General features: G+C 41.6%; 2 protein-coding genes across 7 annotated transcripts in view; one reads left to right on the top strand and one right to left on the bottom strand.

Annotated features, from left to right (window-relative positions):
- Positions 1–1,748: 1,748 nt before the first annotated feature.
- Positions 1,749–12,041, top strand: LOC112072024 (ectonucleoside triphosphate diphosphohydrolase 5). 3 transcript variants are annotated; one of them, XM_024139434.2, is made up of 14 exons: positions 1,749–1,827; positions 4,841–5,089; positions 5,380–5,459; positions 5,598–5,741; positions 5,882–5,957; positions 6,380–6,415; positions 7,096–7,184; positions 7,300–7,379; positions 7,496–7,557; positions 7,703–7,804; positions 8,111–8,254; positions 10,593–10,649; positions 10,893–11,008; positions 11,173–12,041. In XM_024139434.2, the coding sequence occupies exons 2-14, from the start codon at positions 4,843–4,845 to the stop codon at positions 11,257–11,259; spliced, it is 1,320 nt and encodes a 439-aa protein (XP_023995202.1). In that variant the 5' UTR covers positions 1,749–1,827; positions 4,841–4,842; the 3' UTR covers positions 11,260–12,041. The 3 variants fall into 3 exon arrangements, with proteins under 3 accessions (XP_023995202.1, XP_023995203.1, XP_023995201.1); XM_024139435.2 differs by lacking the exon at positions 1,749–1,827 and adding an exon at positions 2,202–2,284; XM_024139433.2 differs by lacking the exon at positions 1,749–1,827 and adding an exon at positions 2,508–2,581.
- The window catches only part of znf410 (zinc finger protein 410), a 19,550-nt gene continuing 11,398 nt past the window's right edge, over positions 11,088–19,239 (bottom strand). For all 4 annotated transcript variants that reach the window (XM_024139432.2, XM_024139431.2, XM_024139430.2 and 1 more), the window contains 6 exons: positions 17,686–17,848; positions 17,391–17,572; positions 13,252–13,341; positions 12,846–12,965; positions 12,515–12,634; positions 11,088–12,357 (listed from right to left, as the gene is read on the bottom strand). In XM_024139432.2, coding sequence (XP_023995200.1) covers positions 12,257–12,357; positions 12,515–12,634; positions 12,846–12,965; positions 13,252–13,341; positions 17,391–17,572; positions 17,686–17,848 — 776 coding nt within the window. In that variant the 3' untranslated portion in view covers positions 11,088–12,256. The remainder of the gene's footprint in view (positions 12,358–12,514; positions 12,635–12,845; positions 12,966–13,251; positions 13,342–17,390; positions 17,573–17,685; positions 17,849–19,239) is intronic.

The following is a 19,239-nucleotide window of genomic DNA, read 5'->3' as shown; positions in this document are numbered from 1 at the left end:
ATAAAGATAAAAAAACAAAACAAATAAATGATGCAATGATGCACCCTGTTTTACATGGCATAAAGATTTCCATTGAATACTGCTGCTAAAGACACTTCTTCAATGAGCTCTATATATTGCAACTACAACTAAATATTGCTCTCTCAAGCATGAATCTGGGGAAAACATGTTTTGTTGAGAAGTTGTAAATGCTGGTATTTGCGAGTCAGACACCTTTTAGAGCCACTCTTTGATGAGTCGTTAAGCTTTGTGGTCCCTGAAGTTCCTGATTATATGTTCTTTAGGCCACAGAATAACACACGCGACCGGTAGGTTGTATGGATGTTTGCATTTTGTAACTTACATAAACGGAACTTCGTGAACAAGCTTTGACAAGGCTTTGCTGTTAAAGTACAGAATTAGACATGGATGTAAATATTTATCATAAACATTTGACAACACTAGGTAGTCAGATTACCATGGGGTTTGCAATGTGTTTTTGGCTACAGAGCTTGCTTTTCTATTCATCAATAGCGGAGTCCTGACCAGGGCCCAGAGATTTTCCTAGCAATCCTAAATCTGCTGTCTGGTGGTTATTTTGGTTGTGAAAACCCTTTCACGTAGACATTGTGAACAGTAAAGCGGCAGAGTTAAAAACTTTAAGCAGTAAAACTGGTATTTTGCTGCCTAAGAAAATCCTATGTTTTGACAGACAGACCATGGTACTTGTTGCAAAATCCCAACAATAGAAATATGCTTCTGCTGTGCTGGCACAAAACTAATTACAGTGAGTTTCCCTTGACTGCATTGAACATGCTGAAAATTGGTATTGTGGGTTGATTGTTTCGTTTCCTCAGCATGTTCATTCTTTCGGGATTAACCTTTATGGTCTTTATTTACATTGTCAGCAAGATTACCTTAATGTATGGAAAACAACAATCTACATGAGAATTATACAGTCTTCTTTGATCAGTGGTTTGACAGATGCCGCGTTCAAACCAACTGGGAACTCGGGGGGGAGAAGCTCCGACTGGGAAAAATCGTTTTGAACGGTCAACCAACTCGGAATTCCAAGAGGGAAATTCTGGCATCTTTCTAGAGCTCTAACTTTCCGACCTGAAGATCACCAACGTCATGATTTTACCTGCTTTTTTCCTTTGAGTTCCCAGTTGTTTTGCAGCATCTTTTTTATATTTTTTAATTAACAACAAATCAATACAGGAAGTACATGTGGGAACACGAGTATATATAAATAATATACAAAGGACAATTGGGCTTGGGGGTACAATATCACATTACACAAGAACCTTAATAAGGGACATACATACACTTATTATTCTAACAGCTTTTTTGTTGGTAGAGTATGTGTCTTAAAATATTGTTCATTTTCCTTTTGTAAGGTAAGAAAATGTGTTGTTTTGTTTGTAAATTTACATTTGTGATTAACAAATTTGGCCAAAAGAATAATGAAATTAATTACATAAAAATGTTTCAMCTTATTTCTATCGTAGGTAAAGAATCCAAGCAGTACATCTCTCCACAATAGTGTAAGATCTTCATAAATGTGTTCAATTATAAATCTACTGATGTCTTTCCACAGTTTTCTTACGTGAATACAATGCAACACTGTTTCTGAGTGATCATTACAAAAGGAGCAATTAGAGTTGATGTTTTCCTTAAACTTCTTCATATAGTGGTTGGCAGGATAATATTTATGAATAATTTTAAAGGAAACTTCCTTAATTTTGTTAACAAGTAGGTATGTGTGTGGCAACATTGTTGTTTTGCAGCATCAATAGCGCGAAGAGCCATGAGGCGACGTTCATGAGCATAACATTGATGACGTAGGTATGTCCTCCAGTTTAGCTGCCAAACAAGCTAGCTAGTTTGATAGCAGGTGGATGTTGACATGAATAGTAAAATCATTAGCTAGCTAGATATGTATTTTTTATGGCTGTGACTACCTGCATTGCCCGAGAAGAAATATATATCGTTTGTTGTATTTGCAGTACATCTTGTGGTCTCTTCGGAAGAAGTCACTGGTTAGCCAGTTAGATAGCTAGCACGTTAGCTGTCAATTGGTAAATCGTGCAACGGCATGGGTCAACTGCAGTCCGAAATGAGCTAAATATAAACTTTTGTGCCTATTTTATTCCCATCATTTATTTACACAACATGCCACTATATAGGTAGCAGCTATCGTTTCTTTATTTGCATGCAGTGTAAGTTAGCTAGCTAGCACAAGAATGTGTTAATTAAAGAAATGTAGGCGAATCGACAGGTCAGGACCATGACATTGTCAGAGGTAAACGGGCTCTGGCAGCCAAAACAGCCAAATACTCCCTCTAAACATGAATCGATTCTCAATTCCGATATGGTTCTAGAAACATAAGATCTACTTTCATAACACATCAAAATCATTTTAAAAATGCAAAATATACACTACTGTACTCTGTTTTAGTTCAGTTACAACACTTCTGGCGTCCTTTCATTACACACAAGTGTTTGGAGACGCTATAGCTAATTAGAACAGGTGGTTGCCTCTGTCTTCGGGTAAACAAGCGCTGTAACATGGACATGTCGGAACCCTAACGCTATACAGGTGTGTGTAGTAATTCAACAATTTGTTTAATGAAACATCTTTCTGGATTATAGTAAAGTAAACTTCCAAAGGTTTCCAAACTCGCATTAGAAACAAGCATTATTAAAGTGTAGACAAAGCTTCGGGACTATTGTACACAATCCCATGCCGTCTTCAATGCATCAACTGAGAACCAAAGAGGAAGCCCTCGGTGGCTAGCAGCTAGCTATCATAGTCTTGAGAATTTGACGGCACTGCACTGGAAATTTGAACAGAGTAGCCTTTTAACAGCCTTGTTTTTTAACAGGATCAATACAGAACTGTTTAACGTAAACTCGTACATCGCCTTGGTCCGTACAATTGCCCTTATTTTAGCGCCCCAAAAACGTAATACTTCCAGATCAACTGTAATGTCAATACCATTGTATAGCACAATTTCTCCCCTTTCCAACAGAATCAATTACATGACCCCCACGCTGCCCGTTTCTGCATAATCCAAGCATGCATTGAGCCCCATCAGGTCTTTTTAAAAATGGTGGGTGGGGAAGCGAAACTAATGCGTGACAGTGAGGAGGAGAGATGAGAGATGTTGTGTGGGAAAATTGCTTTTTTTCACTCGATCTGTCCAACTTATCACCTTATCGCCTCTAAAATGTAAATAAAACACTATAAAGAGTTTATATAATGTGTCATTACATACATATTTGAAGGTTTGTGTCGAATTTGAATCAGGTTTTTAGGGAGGTGCTAAGTGATCTTAGAAGTAAACAGCGGCTTTGAGAATGATGATCGCATGCAATGATGACGCAAAAAATGACTAGGTATCCCCCCTTACCCCCGTCACTGTCCATTTCTTGTTTTTAAACGATGAGAGAAGTGCTACACCTGGTGGAGAGAGATTGTAAGACAGAAATAGTTGCTTTATGCGTGCTGTACATTACGACATGACACGTCACGATGTAACGGAGGGTCCGTTTTTTCAACTTTTCTCCAATACTATAGAGCCATTACCATGTCGATCAACGCTTGAATAGAAACGTAGTTCACACCCCCGATTTTGAAGTCAACACAGTCGCTACAGTCCCATTCGTTTTCTTTGTAGCCTCGTTTGAATGTTGCGGTTGCGCACATTTGTACGGAATGGGGTGAGTTTACGTTATATTCTTGACAGCTGCAGCGTTGTGGTTTCTCTTGCAATACTAGGTTTTCCATGGGGTTAGCTTATATAACATGAGGTTATAACATGTTTATTCACTATTAAAAACCAATAACATATTCCTGTAAACATTTAAACAAGGTCAATCAATCAAATGTATTTTATAAAGCCCTTTTTACATCACAGTTGTCAAAATGTGCTTTACAGATACCCAGCCTAAAACCCCAAAGAGGAATCAATGCAGAGACAGAAGCAAAGTGGCTAGGAAAAAATCCCCAGAAAGCAGGAACCTAGGAAGAAACCTACAGAGGAACCAGGCTCAGAGGGCTTGCCAGTCCTCTTCTGGCTGTATCGGGACCGTTTTAGAGTATACGTGGCCAGATCGTTTTTCAAGATGTTCAAACAAGGTGGACTGCGTGGACAGGAGAGAGAGCATCTGAATTTCTCACAATAGTCTATAGTATTTGTCACACATATGATAGTTGGTTCTTTTTATTTTATTTGTATTTATTTAACTAGGCAAGTCAGTTAAGAACAAATTTTTATTTATGATGACGGCCTACCCCGGCCAAACCCTAACCCGGACGACGCTGGGCCAATTGTGCACCACCCTATGGGACTCCCAATCACGGCGGGTTGTGATACAGCCTGGAATCAAACCAGGGTCTGTATTGACGTCTCTAGCACTGAGATGCAGTGTCTTAGACCGCTGCTCCACTCGGGCGAAACAGTTGTAAGGGGAGTACTGTACATTTGTCTAACAATCCTGCTTGGTGGAAGTGTCAACGTCATCCTCCAGAAGGCTCCCTTCTGATTGGTGAATGGCTAGTTAGGGTGTGGTCAAAGTGCATATAACTGTATGCTATTGCTTTGGGGCTCTTCTGTTGGTTGTTGTTTCTAGTTGGGACCTTGTGTCGTCTATCCAGTTAGGTCAGGACTCAGGAGCAGTGTCAAATATCTAGCGTGCTGTTGGCTAAAATAAACTTTCCTCTGCATGACTGCCTCAGTGGTCCACTCTCCTATTAGTTGAATTGACTAAGATACCCTTCAGTCCCTCATTTTCTGCCTAATCCTCCTGGCCTCGTACCCATCAGAGGGACACTCATCTCCTACTCCTTCCCCAGAGATGTCTCCCCAGGCTTCTCTCCTACCTGCGGTGGTCCTGTCACTGGGTCTGGTTGTGTGGGTTCTGACAGGGCTGACCCATGCCCAGCCCAAAGCTTCTGTCCTGGACTTCTCAGCCAGCCTGGGTAACCTCCTCCCCAGCCTCAGCCGACCAGCCAACTCCAGCCGGATCTTCTATGGGGTAATGTTTGACGCTGGCAGCACTGGCACACGCATCCACGTCTATACCTTCATACAGAAAGACCCTGGTGAGTTATGCTAAAACTCTACTGGAGAGAGGTGGTGTTTAGATGCTCCCTGATGTGTTACTCTGTGCAATGTTGTGGTATTGAATTGCCCATTTACTTCAAGCAAAATTGAATTAGTATATTATTAAATGCTCATCAGTAAACATAACACTATGCACATCTTCATAAAATACTGTTCATGTTTGCAAATTGTAAATTAAATGCTTATTGATCCAAGTGGATTTTGTCATCTTAATTGTATGTTTTTTTTTCTGTTGACGGATCGTTCATGTGTATCTTTTGTCTGACAGAGGAGTTACCKGTGTTGGATAATGAGATGTTCCATTCCATCAAGCCTGGTCTGTCAGCATATGCAGACATGCCTGAAATGGTGAGACAGCAGTGGTTGTAATTGTCGATGCAGCAAGTGGTATTCAAATATTCAAATATTTCAAAAACACTTCAAATGGCTTGAGTCCCTAAAATGCACATCATAATCATCATCTCCACCACCACATTCTCTCCCCAGGGTGGGTATACAGTGAGGCAGCTTCTGAAAGTGGCTAAGAAAACCGTCCCTCGGCTGGAATGGAAGAGAACCCCGCTGGTCTTGAAAGCTACAGCAGGACTCAGGCTGCTGCCCTCAGAGAAAGCCCAGGCTCTGCTGGAACAGGTATGGGTGGGAGTTAGGGCACTCCTATGTCTGATAGGGGGCTGGAGGGCTATTAAATCAGGTATGGCACTGCCATAGGTGTTGACACTGCATTCACCCTTTCTGCTGTCATCTCTCCGTGTTCCCACTCCACCCCACAGGTGCAGGATGTTTTTGATGAATCTCCCTTCTTCGTGCCAGACGATAGCGTCAGCATAATGAACGGTACAAATGAAGGTAAAGTCTCGTCTACCCATAACCCGTAGTCAACCTCCAGTCAGACCTATTCATCAGCACTCCGGAGGCAGGCTTCAGCAGCGCTCGCCTCTTGGTGGCATCAGTCCCTGTTCTCCTTCGACAGCTTGCTGTACACTTTCTTACCCCGGTCTGTTATGATGACGCTGTAGAAAAAGAGGGTTGTTGTTGTTAGTCTGGTCTTGGTTACACCTCAAAAAGGTGTAATTATGTGGTGAATGGATTTAGTGGTTTACCAAACCTTGTGTGGTGTAATTGATTTGTCAGCATTTTGTCGAAAATGATAGCCCTCTTACACAAACTAATGTCAAACTAATGCTTATGCATGTCAAACAAGTGATGAGTTAACTGCACTGTCAGATCAGTATTAGCCTCACTTGAATTCTACTTTTTTGTTCTTGTAGGAATCTTGGCGTGGGTTACTGTGAACTTTTTGACAGGTGAGGCTTGTAACTTTTTGTCATAGTACATATTGTAATGCATTATTGTCACTTTTCAAACAATTTTGTTTAGGCTATTCTATTATCAGGTTGTAAGGTCAGATATAAACAGGTAACTGCCAAAATAATGGAAACAATATGCAACGTATATTGAAAACAGGTGCTTCCACACAGGTGTGGTTCCTGAGTTAATTAAGCAATTATCATCCCATCATGCTTAGGGTCATGTATAAAAATTCTGGGCAGGCCATTATTTTTGCTACCATGGTTATGCCACCATAGGATGACAATGCCCCCATCCAAAGGGCACGAGTAAACAATATGCCATGGCATTATCAGCCACCAGTTCTCAACCCAATTGAACACTTATGGGAGATTCTGGAGCGGCGCCTGAGACATTTTCCATCACCAACAAAATAAATAAATAATGGAATTTCTCGTGGAAGAGTGGTGTCGCATCCCTCCAATAGAGTTCCGGACACTTGTAGAATCTATGACAAGGTGCATTGAAGCTGTTCTGGCTCGTGGTGGCCCAACGCACTATTAAGACGCTTTATGTTGGTGTTTAATTTATTTTGGCAGTTACTTGTATATACACATAAATCAGACAGCTGACTCCCACCGTCTTCAGAGGGAACTTGTCAATAAAGTTGGTTCAAATGTGAAGCATGTTATTTTAGGTCATCTGTATGCTGAGACCAGGAAGACAGTGGGGATTCTGGATTTGGGGGGAGGATCGACTCAAATCACTTTTCTTCCTAAATCCAAGGTTAGTGTCCATTTGTACAAGTTGATTCATTTTCAATATTGTGTTTCTATGTTGTGTTAATACAGTTTTTATTGGAATGGTAATAACATTTATTGATTTATTTTTTCCTGTGCAGAAAACCATTGGAAGTTCTCCTGATGACTACATTGCCAGAATTGACATGTTCAACTCGACATATGAACTCTACACTCACAGGTATACAATCTATATCCACTGATGCAGCAAGTGATATTTATTCGTAACAAATCCATAAGGTAGGTATTTGTAAAACTGTTTTCCAAGTAAGATTGATTGATTGATTTAATTGACAGCTACCTGGGTAATGGACTGATGGCAGCTAGACTGGCAGCCCTAGGAGCACTGGGGGCAGAAGGTACAGGGATTACATATGTTACATATCATCATCAGCATGTTATCTCCATTTCGACAATATAGGTTTCAGAACATGTATCAAATGTTTACTTTCCCATGTTATTCATAGACCCCCCCATATATTATTATGTTACTTTACCCTCCAGGGTTAGAGTGGAGAGTGTTCAAAAGCTCCTGCCTGCCTAAGAAGTTCAGAGAGGAGTGGAGCTTTGGAGGACTCACCTACATAGTCAGTGGGATACCTGATGGTGAGAGTCAGCCAACTCACTATATCTGCTAGAAGTACAGTCAAATATGTACCATAGTAGATCAAGCTTGGAACAGTTCTTTGGATGGTAACACAAAACATAGCATGCTGAGGTACCTCTCAATATGTCCTCTATGCAGGGTGGTAAGGTTTACCTGAGTTTGCTCATCGGGGTATTAGGTCTCGGTTGCTGTTGAGCAGTTTGTCACAAATGTGTGTGAAAAGTGCTATACACATGCATTTCATTGATTGATTGAAAACTTGAGGTCATAATAGTATCCTGTTTCTGTCCCTGTCCCTGTCCCAGGTTATGTGGGATACAAGCTGTGTTACCAGGAAGTGCTGAAGGTGGTAAAGGGAATAGTTCACCAGCCCTATGAGTTGAAAGACACCAGTGTGTTCTACGCTTTCTCCTATTACTTTGACCGAGCCGTGGATGCAGGCCTTATTGGTGAGAGGAAACACACACACTATGACTTACACACAATACTTCAACCGAGCAGTGGACTTTTCAGTGAGAGGACACTCACACACACACACAGTTAGTATAATTACTCACTGCTAGAATTAGATTTATTCACTTCCTCTCTCTCGACAGGGAAAAATTACTCATTGCTGAGGTGATTGACTCCAGTGTTTCCCCTAGGATTTCTTTCAGCAGCGGTGGCAAAGTTAGCGGTAGTGGGCGGGGCCAATGCATGGTTTTAGGGCAAATTTCCTGCAATTCTACACATTTTGCCATTGGGCAGAGTACGTTTTAAAGCTAGTTTCCTGCAATTCTACAGGTTTTGTCCCGAGGCTGAGACAAATTTCAGTTTGAAAAGTGATCATATTTGAAAATATATTGCGCCATTATATTTTCTACATACTTTATATCTGGTTTTAGTAGTTTAAGTTTACACTTAAAATATTTTACCATCCCCAAATATATATTTTTTGCATTGGTGGCAACGATTTTGCAGCGGCGTGCTGCTGCTAAATGCATTTACAGTTGAAGTCGGAAGTTTACATACACTTAGGTTGGAGTAATTTAAACTCGTTTTTCAACCACTCCACAKATTTCTTGTTAACAAACTATATTTTTGGCAAGTCAATTAGGACATCTACTTTGTGCATGACACAAGTCAACAATTGTTTACAGACAGATTATTTCACTTAAAATTCACTGTATCACAATTCCAGTGGGTCAGAAGTTTACAAAACACTAAGTTGACTGTGCCTTTAAACAGCTTGGAAAATTCCAGAAAATGATGTCAATGCTTTAGAAGCTTCTGATAGGCTAATTGACATCATTTGAGTCAATTGGAGGTGTACCTGTGGATGTATTTCAAGGCCTACCTTCAAACTCAGTGCCTCTTTACTTGAAATCATGGGAAAATCTAAATAAATCAGCCAAGACCTCCACAAGTCTTTTTCATCCTTGGGAGCAATTTCCAAACGTCTGAAGGTACCACATTCATCTGTATAAACACCATGGGACCACACAGCCGTCATACCGCTCAGGAAGGAGACGCGTTCTGTCTCCTAGAGATTATTGTACTTTGGTGCGAAAAGTCCAAATCAATCCCACAACAACAGCAAAGGACCTTGTGAAGTTGCTGGAGGAAACGGGTACAAAAGTATCTATATCCACAGTAAAATTAGTCCTATCGACATAACCTGAAAGGCCGCTCAGCAAGGAAGAAGCCACTGCTTCAAAACCGCCATAAAAAAAAAGCCAGACTACAGTTTGCAACTGCACATGGGGACAAAGATCGTACTACTTTTTGGAGAAATGTCCTCTGGTCTGATGAAAGAAAAACAGTTATGTTTGGCCATAATGACCATTGTTATCTTTGGAGTAAAAAGGGGAAGCTTGCAAGCCGAAGAACACCATCCCAACCGTGAAGCACTGGGGTGGCAGCATCATGTTGAGGGGGTGCTTTGCTGCAGGAGGGACTGGTGCAATTCACAAAAGATGGCATCATGAGGATATAAAATTATGTGGATATATAGAAGCAACATCTCAAGACATCAGTCAGGAAGTTAAAGCTTGGTTGCAAATGGGTCTTCCAAATGGACAATGACCCCAAGCATACTTCCAAAGTTGTAGCAAAATGGCTTAAGGACAACAAAGTCAAGGTATTGGAGTGGTCATCACAAAGCCCTGACCTCAATCCTATAGAAAAGTTGTAGGCAGAGCTGAAAAAGCGTGTGTGAGCAAGGAGGCCTACAAACCTGACTCAGTTACACCAGCTCTGTCTGGAGGAATGGGCCAACATTTACCGAACTTATTGTGGGAAGCTTGTGGAAGCTTCCCGAAACATTTGACCCAAGTTAAACAATATAAAGGCAATGCTACCAAATACTAATTGAGTGTATGTAAACTTCTGACCCACTGGGAATGTGATGAAAGAAATAAAAGCTGAAATAAATCACTCTACTATTATTCTGACATTTCACATTCTTAAAGTGGTGATCCTAACTGACCTAAAACAGGGAATTTTTACTAGGATTAAATGTCAGGAATTGTGAAACTGAGTTTAAATGTATTTGGCTAAGGTGTATGTAAACTTCCGACTTCAACTGTAGGGGAACACTGGACTCAGTGGTGCGTTGTAGATGTGAAGTTATTACAGTGGTGTCCTTGGTTGTCGACTCATCAGTGAGTGAGATGAGAAAGGTTGCAGGCCCAATTGTTAGTATGATGGCGATGTACTGTGTAGCCCTGCTGTCATTATGAATGATAGTGTGATAAGTGTTTCTTTCTGATGGAAAGGTTAACGACCCCCATCGCTCCTCTCTTTCAGACAGGACCCAAGGAGGAATGCTGGAGGTCAGGGACTTCAAGAAGAGAGCTAAAGAGGGTGAGAACCAGATAAGCCTGAATCATGATATGCATAGCAATGGATTTATCGTTACTATTTAGTGGGAGACTTGCTTCTTTCTCTGCGCAGTGCACTTCAGACATGCCGTGCATGGCAATGTATTATACCCATATCAGACTTACTGCGCTGTGTACTGGAGAAGTCTCATTGGCTGAAAGTGTCTTCCTCTCCTCTTTCATTTACTGCACTGATCTGGAAACTGATTTTTGTTTCTTATTCCAGTGTGTAACAAGATGTCAAAGTACCGTCCGATCAGCCCCTTCCTGTGTATGGACATGACCTACATCACCTGTCTGCTCAAAGACGGCTTTGGCTTCAAGGAGAACACTGTACTGCAGGTGAGACAGTAAAGCCGTAATGCACAATAGTCATTTTTGGCAAGTCAGTAAAGTAAAACAACACTTTTTAAAGGCAGGATCAGTTCAAATGTTTTATTTATTTAAATAAATACAAAAAGGCATGTTGAGTGATTTGGTGTGTGTGTGTTGTCTCATTTCCCTAGCTGACTAAGAAAGTCAACAACGTGGAGACTAGCTGGGCTTTAGGTGCCACGTTCAACCACTTCCAGAACCTAAAGATCCACAGATAGACAAGGAGCCACAGGTCTGGAGGGGAAAACCACTGGATTAGATGGTGCTCAAAAATAAATGGACTGAGGAATTCTTGTTGTTTTAAACTTAACAGCCTTTGTTCTTGCCTTGTAATGTCTTAAAAATATGCCTTGCATCTTTGACTATCAAGATTTGACCTTTCTGAGATAACATTACAATTGTTACAACTATTTTGTTACCCAACACCTAAATGGCTGGTACTATAGTTCAGTAGGTCTGTTGTTTTCATGTGACTGGTTGCTATAGCACAGTGGTCTTATATTATTTACATCTCTATTAAAGCACTGGGAGCTGTCGCTGACAAACGCCACTGAGTTGTGTTACTGTATAAAGGTGGATATTTTGACTGTCTGTTTAATATCACTTGGGTGTGATCTTTATTTTTTCAACTGGTATGAGTGTGCTTTGCAAAAACAGCGTGTTCAATTGTTCTACATGCAGCCCTCTGTGCATCAAATCTTACTGTTCCAATAGCAGCTTGGGAGTTTGGAACTGATTTCAAAGTTTCCTTTCTATTAATGATGGAGGACGGAGCACATTTAATGTCATTTTCAAATAGTCTTACGTCAGCTATTGACTTGATTAATTTGTGAATTAAGCTAAAAGCAACAGCCTTAATATTGTTTTACAAAAGTAATATCACTGCATGTTAACCTCATCTGCTCTCAGGTGAGCTTACACAATTGATTAAGGACGTTTCACAATGACAAATCCAGGTAGCTATACATGTACTTTCTTTTAATAAAACTCATGATTTGTATATCTGTCTTATTTCTTTGGAAAGTCACCTGATAGTTATTTGTATTTATAAACTACAGAAAGTCTTTGTACAAGTTCTAGAACATTTCATACTGTCTTTCTCATAATAAAACCCTTAGTAGCTAATTACAGATATCTACAGGGCTAAAAGTGAAGGATGCATCTATGTACAGAGAGCTTTGCCTCAAATGCCTGAGATTTGCCCAACAGACTTGACTACAACAGGGCCACCACATCCTCTGGGTATGTGTGGCTTGCTGTTGTCATGGTGACCAGGTCATGGGGTTGAGAGAGAACAACCACCGAGTCTGCCGAGCCTAGAAAGAAAGGAAGAGGAGGAGGGAAGGCATTAAATAACTAACATGGTCAAAGGCTGTTCCCCTGGTTTTGGACAAGAATATAACAGCGTCGCTAACTGTTAAAGAGTATTAGGATTGGAGTTTTGCATTTGTGACGGGGTGTGTGACTGTCTACCTTGGGCTCGCAGCATGGCATGGTGGACGTTAATTGGATCAACCCCTGTAGTCATGGTGACCATGGTGTCGCCAGGCGACCCGTCGGCCTCCAGTAAACTGCTGTGTGTCAAAGCCTCACCTGTCAATAACACACAGGGGACATACTGTACATTACAGGTATGTTTGTGTGCCATATTGAACATTCCAGATGGAAAACAAAGGGCTGGTTCCACACACACACATACACTCCAAGGCTGCGGCTGAATTAGGTGCGTTTGTGCTGGGTTGGAACTGGAAGAACGCTCGTAACCAGGCTTGGCGACCACTAGCCTAGTTTGTGTGTGTGTTACCCGTTTCTCTGCCCTCGTTCCCCAGAGCCTCCTCTCCATGTCTCTTCCTCATGTGAACGTTCCTGCTACCGCTCTGAGAGAACGTCTTCCCACAGATCCCACACTGGTGGGGCTTTTCTCCTGGAACACGATAGACACAGTAACACATATCAGTGGTTGCATCTTAAATATTCAGTGCACTACCTTTGCACATAAGGCCATAAGGCTCTGGTCAAAATGAGTGCACTATATAGGGAATAGGGTGTCATGAGAGACAACCAGTGACACACACTGAAGCTAAAGTTATGTGTTTGTAGACAGTAGGAAGTGGATTTCCACATATTCAGTTGACATAGATAAACGAAGCTAACTGTTGTAATTTCACTATATATAGAATGAAAAGCTGAAACTGGCGTGTTGTTCTCACCTGAGTGTACGAGCATGTGTTTGCGTAGACTGGAGTACTCAGCGAAGGACCGACCACAACCATCTGCTTCACACAAGAAGGGCTTCTCCCCTGCAGACAACACACACCAATTAATGATCACATGTCCCCCCCCCCCACACACACACACTTGAAGGCACATACAGTTAAGGCTTCTCACCTGTAGACAACACGCACTGAGGCGGTGTGCCCTAGCAGGAAGACCACTTTGTGCAGCTCACCCTGCACTATCAGCTCCAATGTCAATATGGGCTATTTTTAGCACATTTCTGGGTTGCTTGATTGACTTTAATTCTTTACTGGGAAGCTTATCAGAAGTAGACTTACTCATGTTATTATACATGAGTAAGTCTACTTCTGATAAGCTTCCCAGTAAAGAATTAAAGACAATCAAGCAACCCAGAAATGTGCTAAAAATAGCCCATATTAACATATGTAGCCTAAGAAGCAAGGTCCATGAAGTTAATAACATTCATATTCTGACTATCTCTAAAACTCACTTAGATAATACCGTTGATGATAGTGGTAGCAATACATGGTAATAACATCTACCGAAAAGGGGCGGTTTTGCAGTACAGGAACCACATTCCTGTAAAGCTTAGAGACGATCTAATGTTAAATAATGTTGAAGTAATATGGCTACAGGTTCATCTGACTCACCTAAAGCCCATTCTTGTGGGAAGCTGCTGTAGAACACCAAGTGCTAACAGTCAGTATCTGGATAATATGTGTGAAATGCTTGATAATGTATGTGATATCAACAGAGAAGTATAATATCTGGGTGATTTAAATATTGGCTGTCTTTCATCAAGCTGCCGACTCAAGAAAAAACTTCTAACTGTAGCCAGTGCCTGCAACCAGGATCAGGTTGTCAGTCAACCTACCAGGGTTGTTACAAACAGCACATTAATTAAATCATCAACATGTATTGATCACATCTTTACTAAGGCTGCAGAAATTTGCTTTAAAACAGTATCCAAATCCATAGGATGTAGTGATCACAATATAATATCCATATCTAGGAAAACCAAAGTTCCAAAGGCTGGGCCTAATATAGTGTATAAAGAGGTCATACAATACGTTTTGTAGTGAATCATATGTTGATGAGGTAAAGAATATTTGCTGGTCTGTGGTGTGTAATGAGGAGCAACCAGACGCTGCACTTGACACATGAAATTGCTTATTCCAATCACTAATAAGCACGCACCTATTACGAAAATGTTAAAATCGCCTTGGATTGATGAGGAATTGAAAAATTGTATGGTTGTGAGGGATGAGGCAAAAGGTATGGCAGCCCAACTGATTGGCAAACGTACTGCAAATTAAGAAATCATGTAACTAAACTAAATAAAAATAAAATATACTGTGAAACAAAGATCAATTATATAAAGAATGATAGTAAAAAGCTTTGAGAGGGATGAGGCAAAACCTTAAATGAAATTTTTGGGGAAAAAACCCAACTCGGCTCCATCATTCATTGAATCAGCTGGCTCATTCATCACAAAGCCCACTGATATTGCCAACTACTTTAATTATTTTTTTCATTGGCAAGATAAGAAAACTTAGGGATGACATGCCAGCAACAAATGCTGACACTACACATCCAAGTATATCGGACCAAATTATGAAAAACAAGAATTGTACTTTTGAACTCCGTAAAGTCCGTGTGGAAGAGGTGATTTTTTTTTTTTGTCTATCAACAAAGAAAAGCCACCGGGGTCTGACAATCTGGATGGAAAATAATAGGGGATAAAAGAGCATAATAGCACTAGAAAGTGTGTGCCCTCAGGCCTGGAGGGAAGCGAAAGTCTACCCAATAATAGTAAAGCCCCCTTTACTGGCTCAAATATTCTGGMAATAAATAGTGTTTGACCAGATACAATGCTATTTCACAGCAAACAATTTTACATTTTTTATATTTTTGTTAATTCATTTTTTTACCCCCTTTTTCTCTCCAATTTCGTGGTATCCAATTGTTAGTAGTTACTATCTTGTCTCATCGCTACAACTCCCGTACGGGCTCGGGAGAGACGAAGGTCGAGAGCCATGCGTCCTCCGAAACACAACCCAACCAAGCCGCACTGCTTCTTAACATAGTCTTAACACAGCGCGCATCCAACCCGGAAGCCAGCCGCACCAATGTTTCGGAGGAAACACAGTACACCTAGTGACCTGGTCAGCGCGCACTGCGCCCGGCCCGCCACAGGAGTCGCTAGTGCGCGATGAGACAAGGATATCCCTACCGGCCAAACCCTCCCTAACCCGGACGACGCTAGGCCAATTGTGCGTCACCCCATGGACCTCCCGGTCGCGGCCGGCTGCGACAGAGCCTGGGCTCGAACCCAGAGTCTCTGGTGGCACAGCTAGCACTGCGATGCAGTGCCTTAGACCACTGCGCCACCCGGGAGGCCCACAGTAAACAAATTGACAACAGACTTTCAGCACACGTATAGGGAAGGACACTCAACAAGCACAGCACTTACACAAATGACTCATGATTGGCTGAGAGAAATTGATGATAAAATGATTGTGGGGGCTGTCTTGTTAGATGAGTGCAGCTTTTGACATTATCAATCATAGTCTGCTGCTGGAAACACTTGTGTTATGGCTTTACACCCCCTGCTATAATGTGGATAAAGAGTTACTAGTCTTACAGAACACAGAGGGTGTTCTTTAATGGAAGCTTCTCAAACATAATCCAGGTAAAATCAGGAATTCCCCAGGGTAGCTGTTTAGGCCCCTTGGTTTTCATTTTTTWAAATGTTTACTAACGACATGCCACTGACTTTGAGTCATCCTCATACATAGCCACTCAACACTATACACGTCAGCTACTACAGCAACTGAAATGACTGCAACACTTAAGAGCTGCAGTTAGTTTCAGAGTGGGTGCAAAGGAATACGTTAGCCCTAAATATTTCTAAAACTAAAAGCATTGTATTAGGGAAAAAACATTCACAAAACCCTAAATCTCAACTAAATCTTGTAATAAATAATGTGGAAATTGAGCAAGTTGAGATGACTAAACTGCTTGGAGTAACCCTAGATTTGTAAACTGTCATGGTCAAAACATATTGATACAGTAGTAGCTAAGATGGGGAGAAGTCTGTCCATAATAAAGCGATGCTCTGCCTTCTTAACAAAACTATCAACAAGGCATGTCCTACAGGCCCTAGTTTTGTCGCACCTTGACAACTGTTCAGTCGTGTGGTCAGGTGCCACAAAAAAGGACTTAGGAAAATTGCAATTGGCTCAGAACAGGGCAGCACGGCTGGCCCTTGGATGTACACAGAGAGCTAATATTAATAATACGCATGTCAATCTCTCCTGGCTCAAAGTGGAGGAGAGATTGACTTCATCACTACTTGTATTTATGAGAGGTATTGACATGTTGAATGCACCGAGCTGTCTGTCTAAACTACTGGCACACAGCTCCTGTCTCTTATACACATCTAGATGTGTATAAGAGACAGGTCTCTTCACAGTCCCCAAGTCCAGAACAGACTATGGGAGGTACTACATAGAGCCATGACTACATGGAACTCTATTCCACATCAAGTAACTTACAAAAGCAGTAAAATTAGATTAAAAAAAAACAGAAAAAACACCTTATGGAACAGCGGGGACTGTGAAGCAACACAAACATAAGCACAGACACATGCATACACACACACTATACACACACATAGATTTAGTATTGTACATATGTGGTAGTGGTGGAGTAGGGGCCTGCGGGCACACAGTGTGTTGTGAAATCTGTGAATGTATTGTAATGTTTTTAAAATCGTATAAACTGCCTTAATTTGGCTGGACCCCAAGAAGAGTGGGGATCCATAATAAATACAAATACAATGATTACACTTTTTCTCAGACCAAGCATTATACCACTCTCTCCCACACAAACAAACGTATCACATATCCTCCCACAGCACTGAAAACACATAATATACAGTTAGTTTACTTCTATGCCCTACTACTGGATACAGAGCAGACTAAAAGAGATGTCCTTCCTGCGTATGTGCACTTGAGCTCTAGCGCTGTGTACCTCTGTGTGTGTGTGTGTGTGTGTGTGTGTGTGTGTGTGTGTGTGTGTGTGTGTGTGTGTTTCTGACTGTCCCCACCTGTGTGTGTGCGTTTGTGGTTCTTGAGGTTTCCTGCAGTGGTGAACTTCTTGCCACAGTTCTTCTCCTTGCAGAAAAAAGGCTTGTCTCCGTTGTGAGTTCTCATGTGGACCTGCAGACGCTGCAGCACGTAGAAACTCTTCCCACAGCCCTCTGCCCCACACCGGAACGTGCGGTCGTTCCTGACACACACACACGCACACGCAAGCACACACACGCACATGAACATTTGAGGTGATATTTGAGAATATGGAGAATATGGTGTGTGTGTGTGTGTGTGTGTGTGTGTGTATACCTGTGTGTTTTGAGGTGGTATTTGAGGTGAGCAGGCCAGGTGAAGGTTCTGTAGCACCCCTCAAAGGAGCAGCGGAGGATCTGTTTAGACGACAGCGTACGATTGGGCCTCGCCGGCTGTTCTCTCTTCGCCCCCTCCGAGAGGAAGCTGGGCAGGTGGTCACCTAGACAACAAAAGCAGAAATGGGATGTGATACCATATACTGAGGTCTTCCTGTGCATTATAGTGCACATGAAGAGTAGCTGCTGCTTTTGCAGCGGCTAATGGGGATCCTAATACATACCAAATACCCAGTATCAGCTAAAGTATCAGTATCAGCGATAACACTTGCTCTTCAATGGCCAGTTGGTGACAGTAAACTAGGGCTGACCCCATTTAGTCGACAGGTCAATTGTTTGGTTAACAGGCTGTTGGTCGACCGAGGTTTCTTTAGTCGAGCAGTCACAATCCCCCCCCCCCATGGTGCACAAGACAACTATCTGATTCACGCCTGTCTCGTGGACTAATCAATTGCGGAGGCCACAGGGATGGCACAGTCCATCACTCTAAAATATGTGATGATGAAATTGTATATGGTTATATTATGTAAAAATAATGGTGCACTCTAATATAATTGTATAACAAATGCGCCTTCTCCCTCGTTGGATACGGTCGCTGTCCGCGGTCCTGAAACAATCTTCAGTGCACTGTAGAATTGGCGCCTTACCCCATATTGCTATGTGCATAATAGTGAAATTAACCAGCATATTGGGATTGAGAACAATGCGGTGGAGCAGGAACGGCCCTTTCCTTAAGCCCTATTCAGACTGGATTAGTTTTACTGGGGAGGGGAATGTAATTTCGTGTACCAGCGCAAAACACCACATCTGTCATTTTTGTCCTGTACGAATCTGCCATGTCAGTAATTTGTACATGGCAAGAGTAACAATTCCAGCCAGAATAACCTACTGTTCTTTGGCGATAATACTAGTCCCGTGCGTGTTTTGAGAGAAATGTCTGTTTGACAAGGGTTGCACAAGGTTTGAGAAGAAAACAATAAGTGATTTGATAAATTGAACAAAGTGCTGCGCATAGCCTATATATGAAGGGCCTCCATGTATCAATGTTTACAGTGAAGGCTGTTGCTCATATGTTCTGTGCGTATGAATTGAATATTGCCAAATGCATCAGTAAAAAATATTGCGGATATTTAATGTAACTTTATAAGTTTATAATTGGCTCATTCATCCCCCTCCTCTCCCCTGTAACTATTCCCCAGGTCGTTGCTGCAAATGAGAACGTGTTCAGTCAACTTACCTGGTAAAATAACGGTAAAATAAAATAAAATAAAAAACTGACCTAAACGTTTGTAGTTCACTTTCACATCCATAGCCTTAAAACGCATCTCAAGTGCAAGTGCACTGTTTAGCTCACATGAAGGCTGGGGGGCATTTAGGACGTCTACTGCAGATCGCTAAAATATCCTAATGATTATGATCACATTTTCTCAATTCAAATATTATGGAGACACTATACCAAAGATGGTTTGGTATGGTTTAGAAACTTGGGAACCAA

This window comes from Salvelinus sp. IW2-2015, unplaced genomic scaffold, assembly GCF_002910315.2.
Source record: "Salvelinus sp. IW2-2015 unplaced genomic scaffold, ASM291031v2 Un_scaffold1804, whole genome shotgun sequence".
NCBI lineage: Eukaryota > Metazoa > Chordata > Actinopteri > Salmoniformes > Salmonidae > Salvelinus > Salvelinus sp. IW2-2015.
The sequence above is the reverse complement of the archived record's forward strand: the minus strand, read 5'-3'. Positions and strand labels throughout refer to the sequence as shown.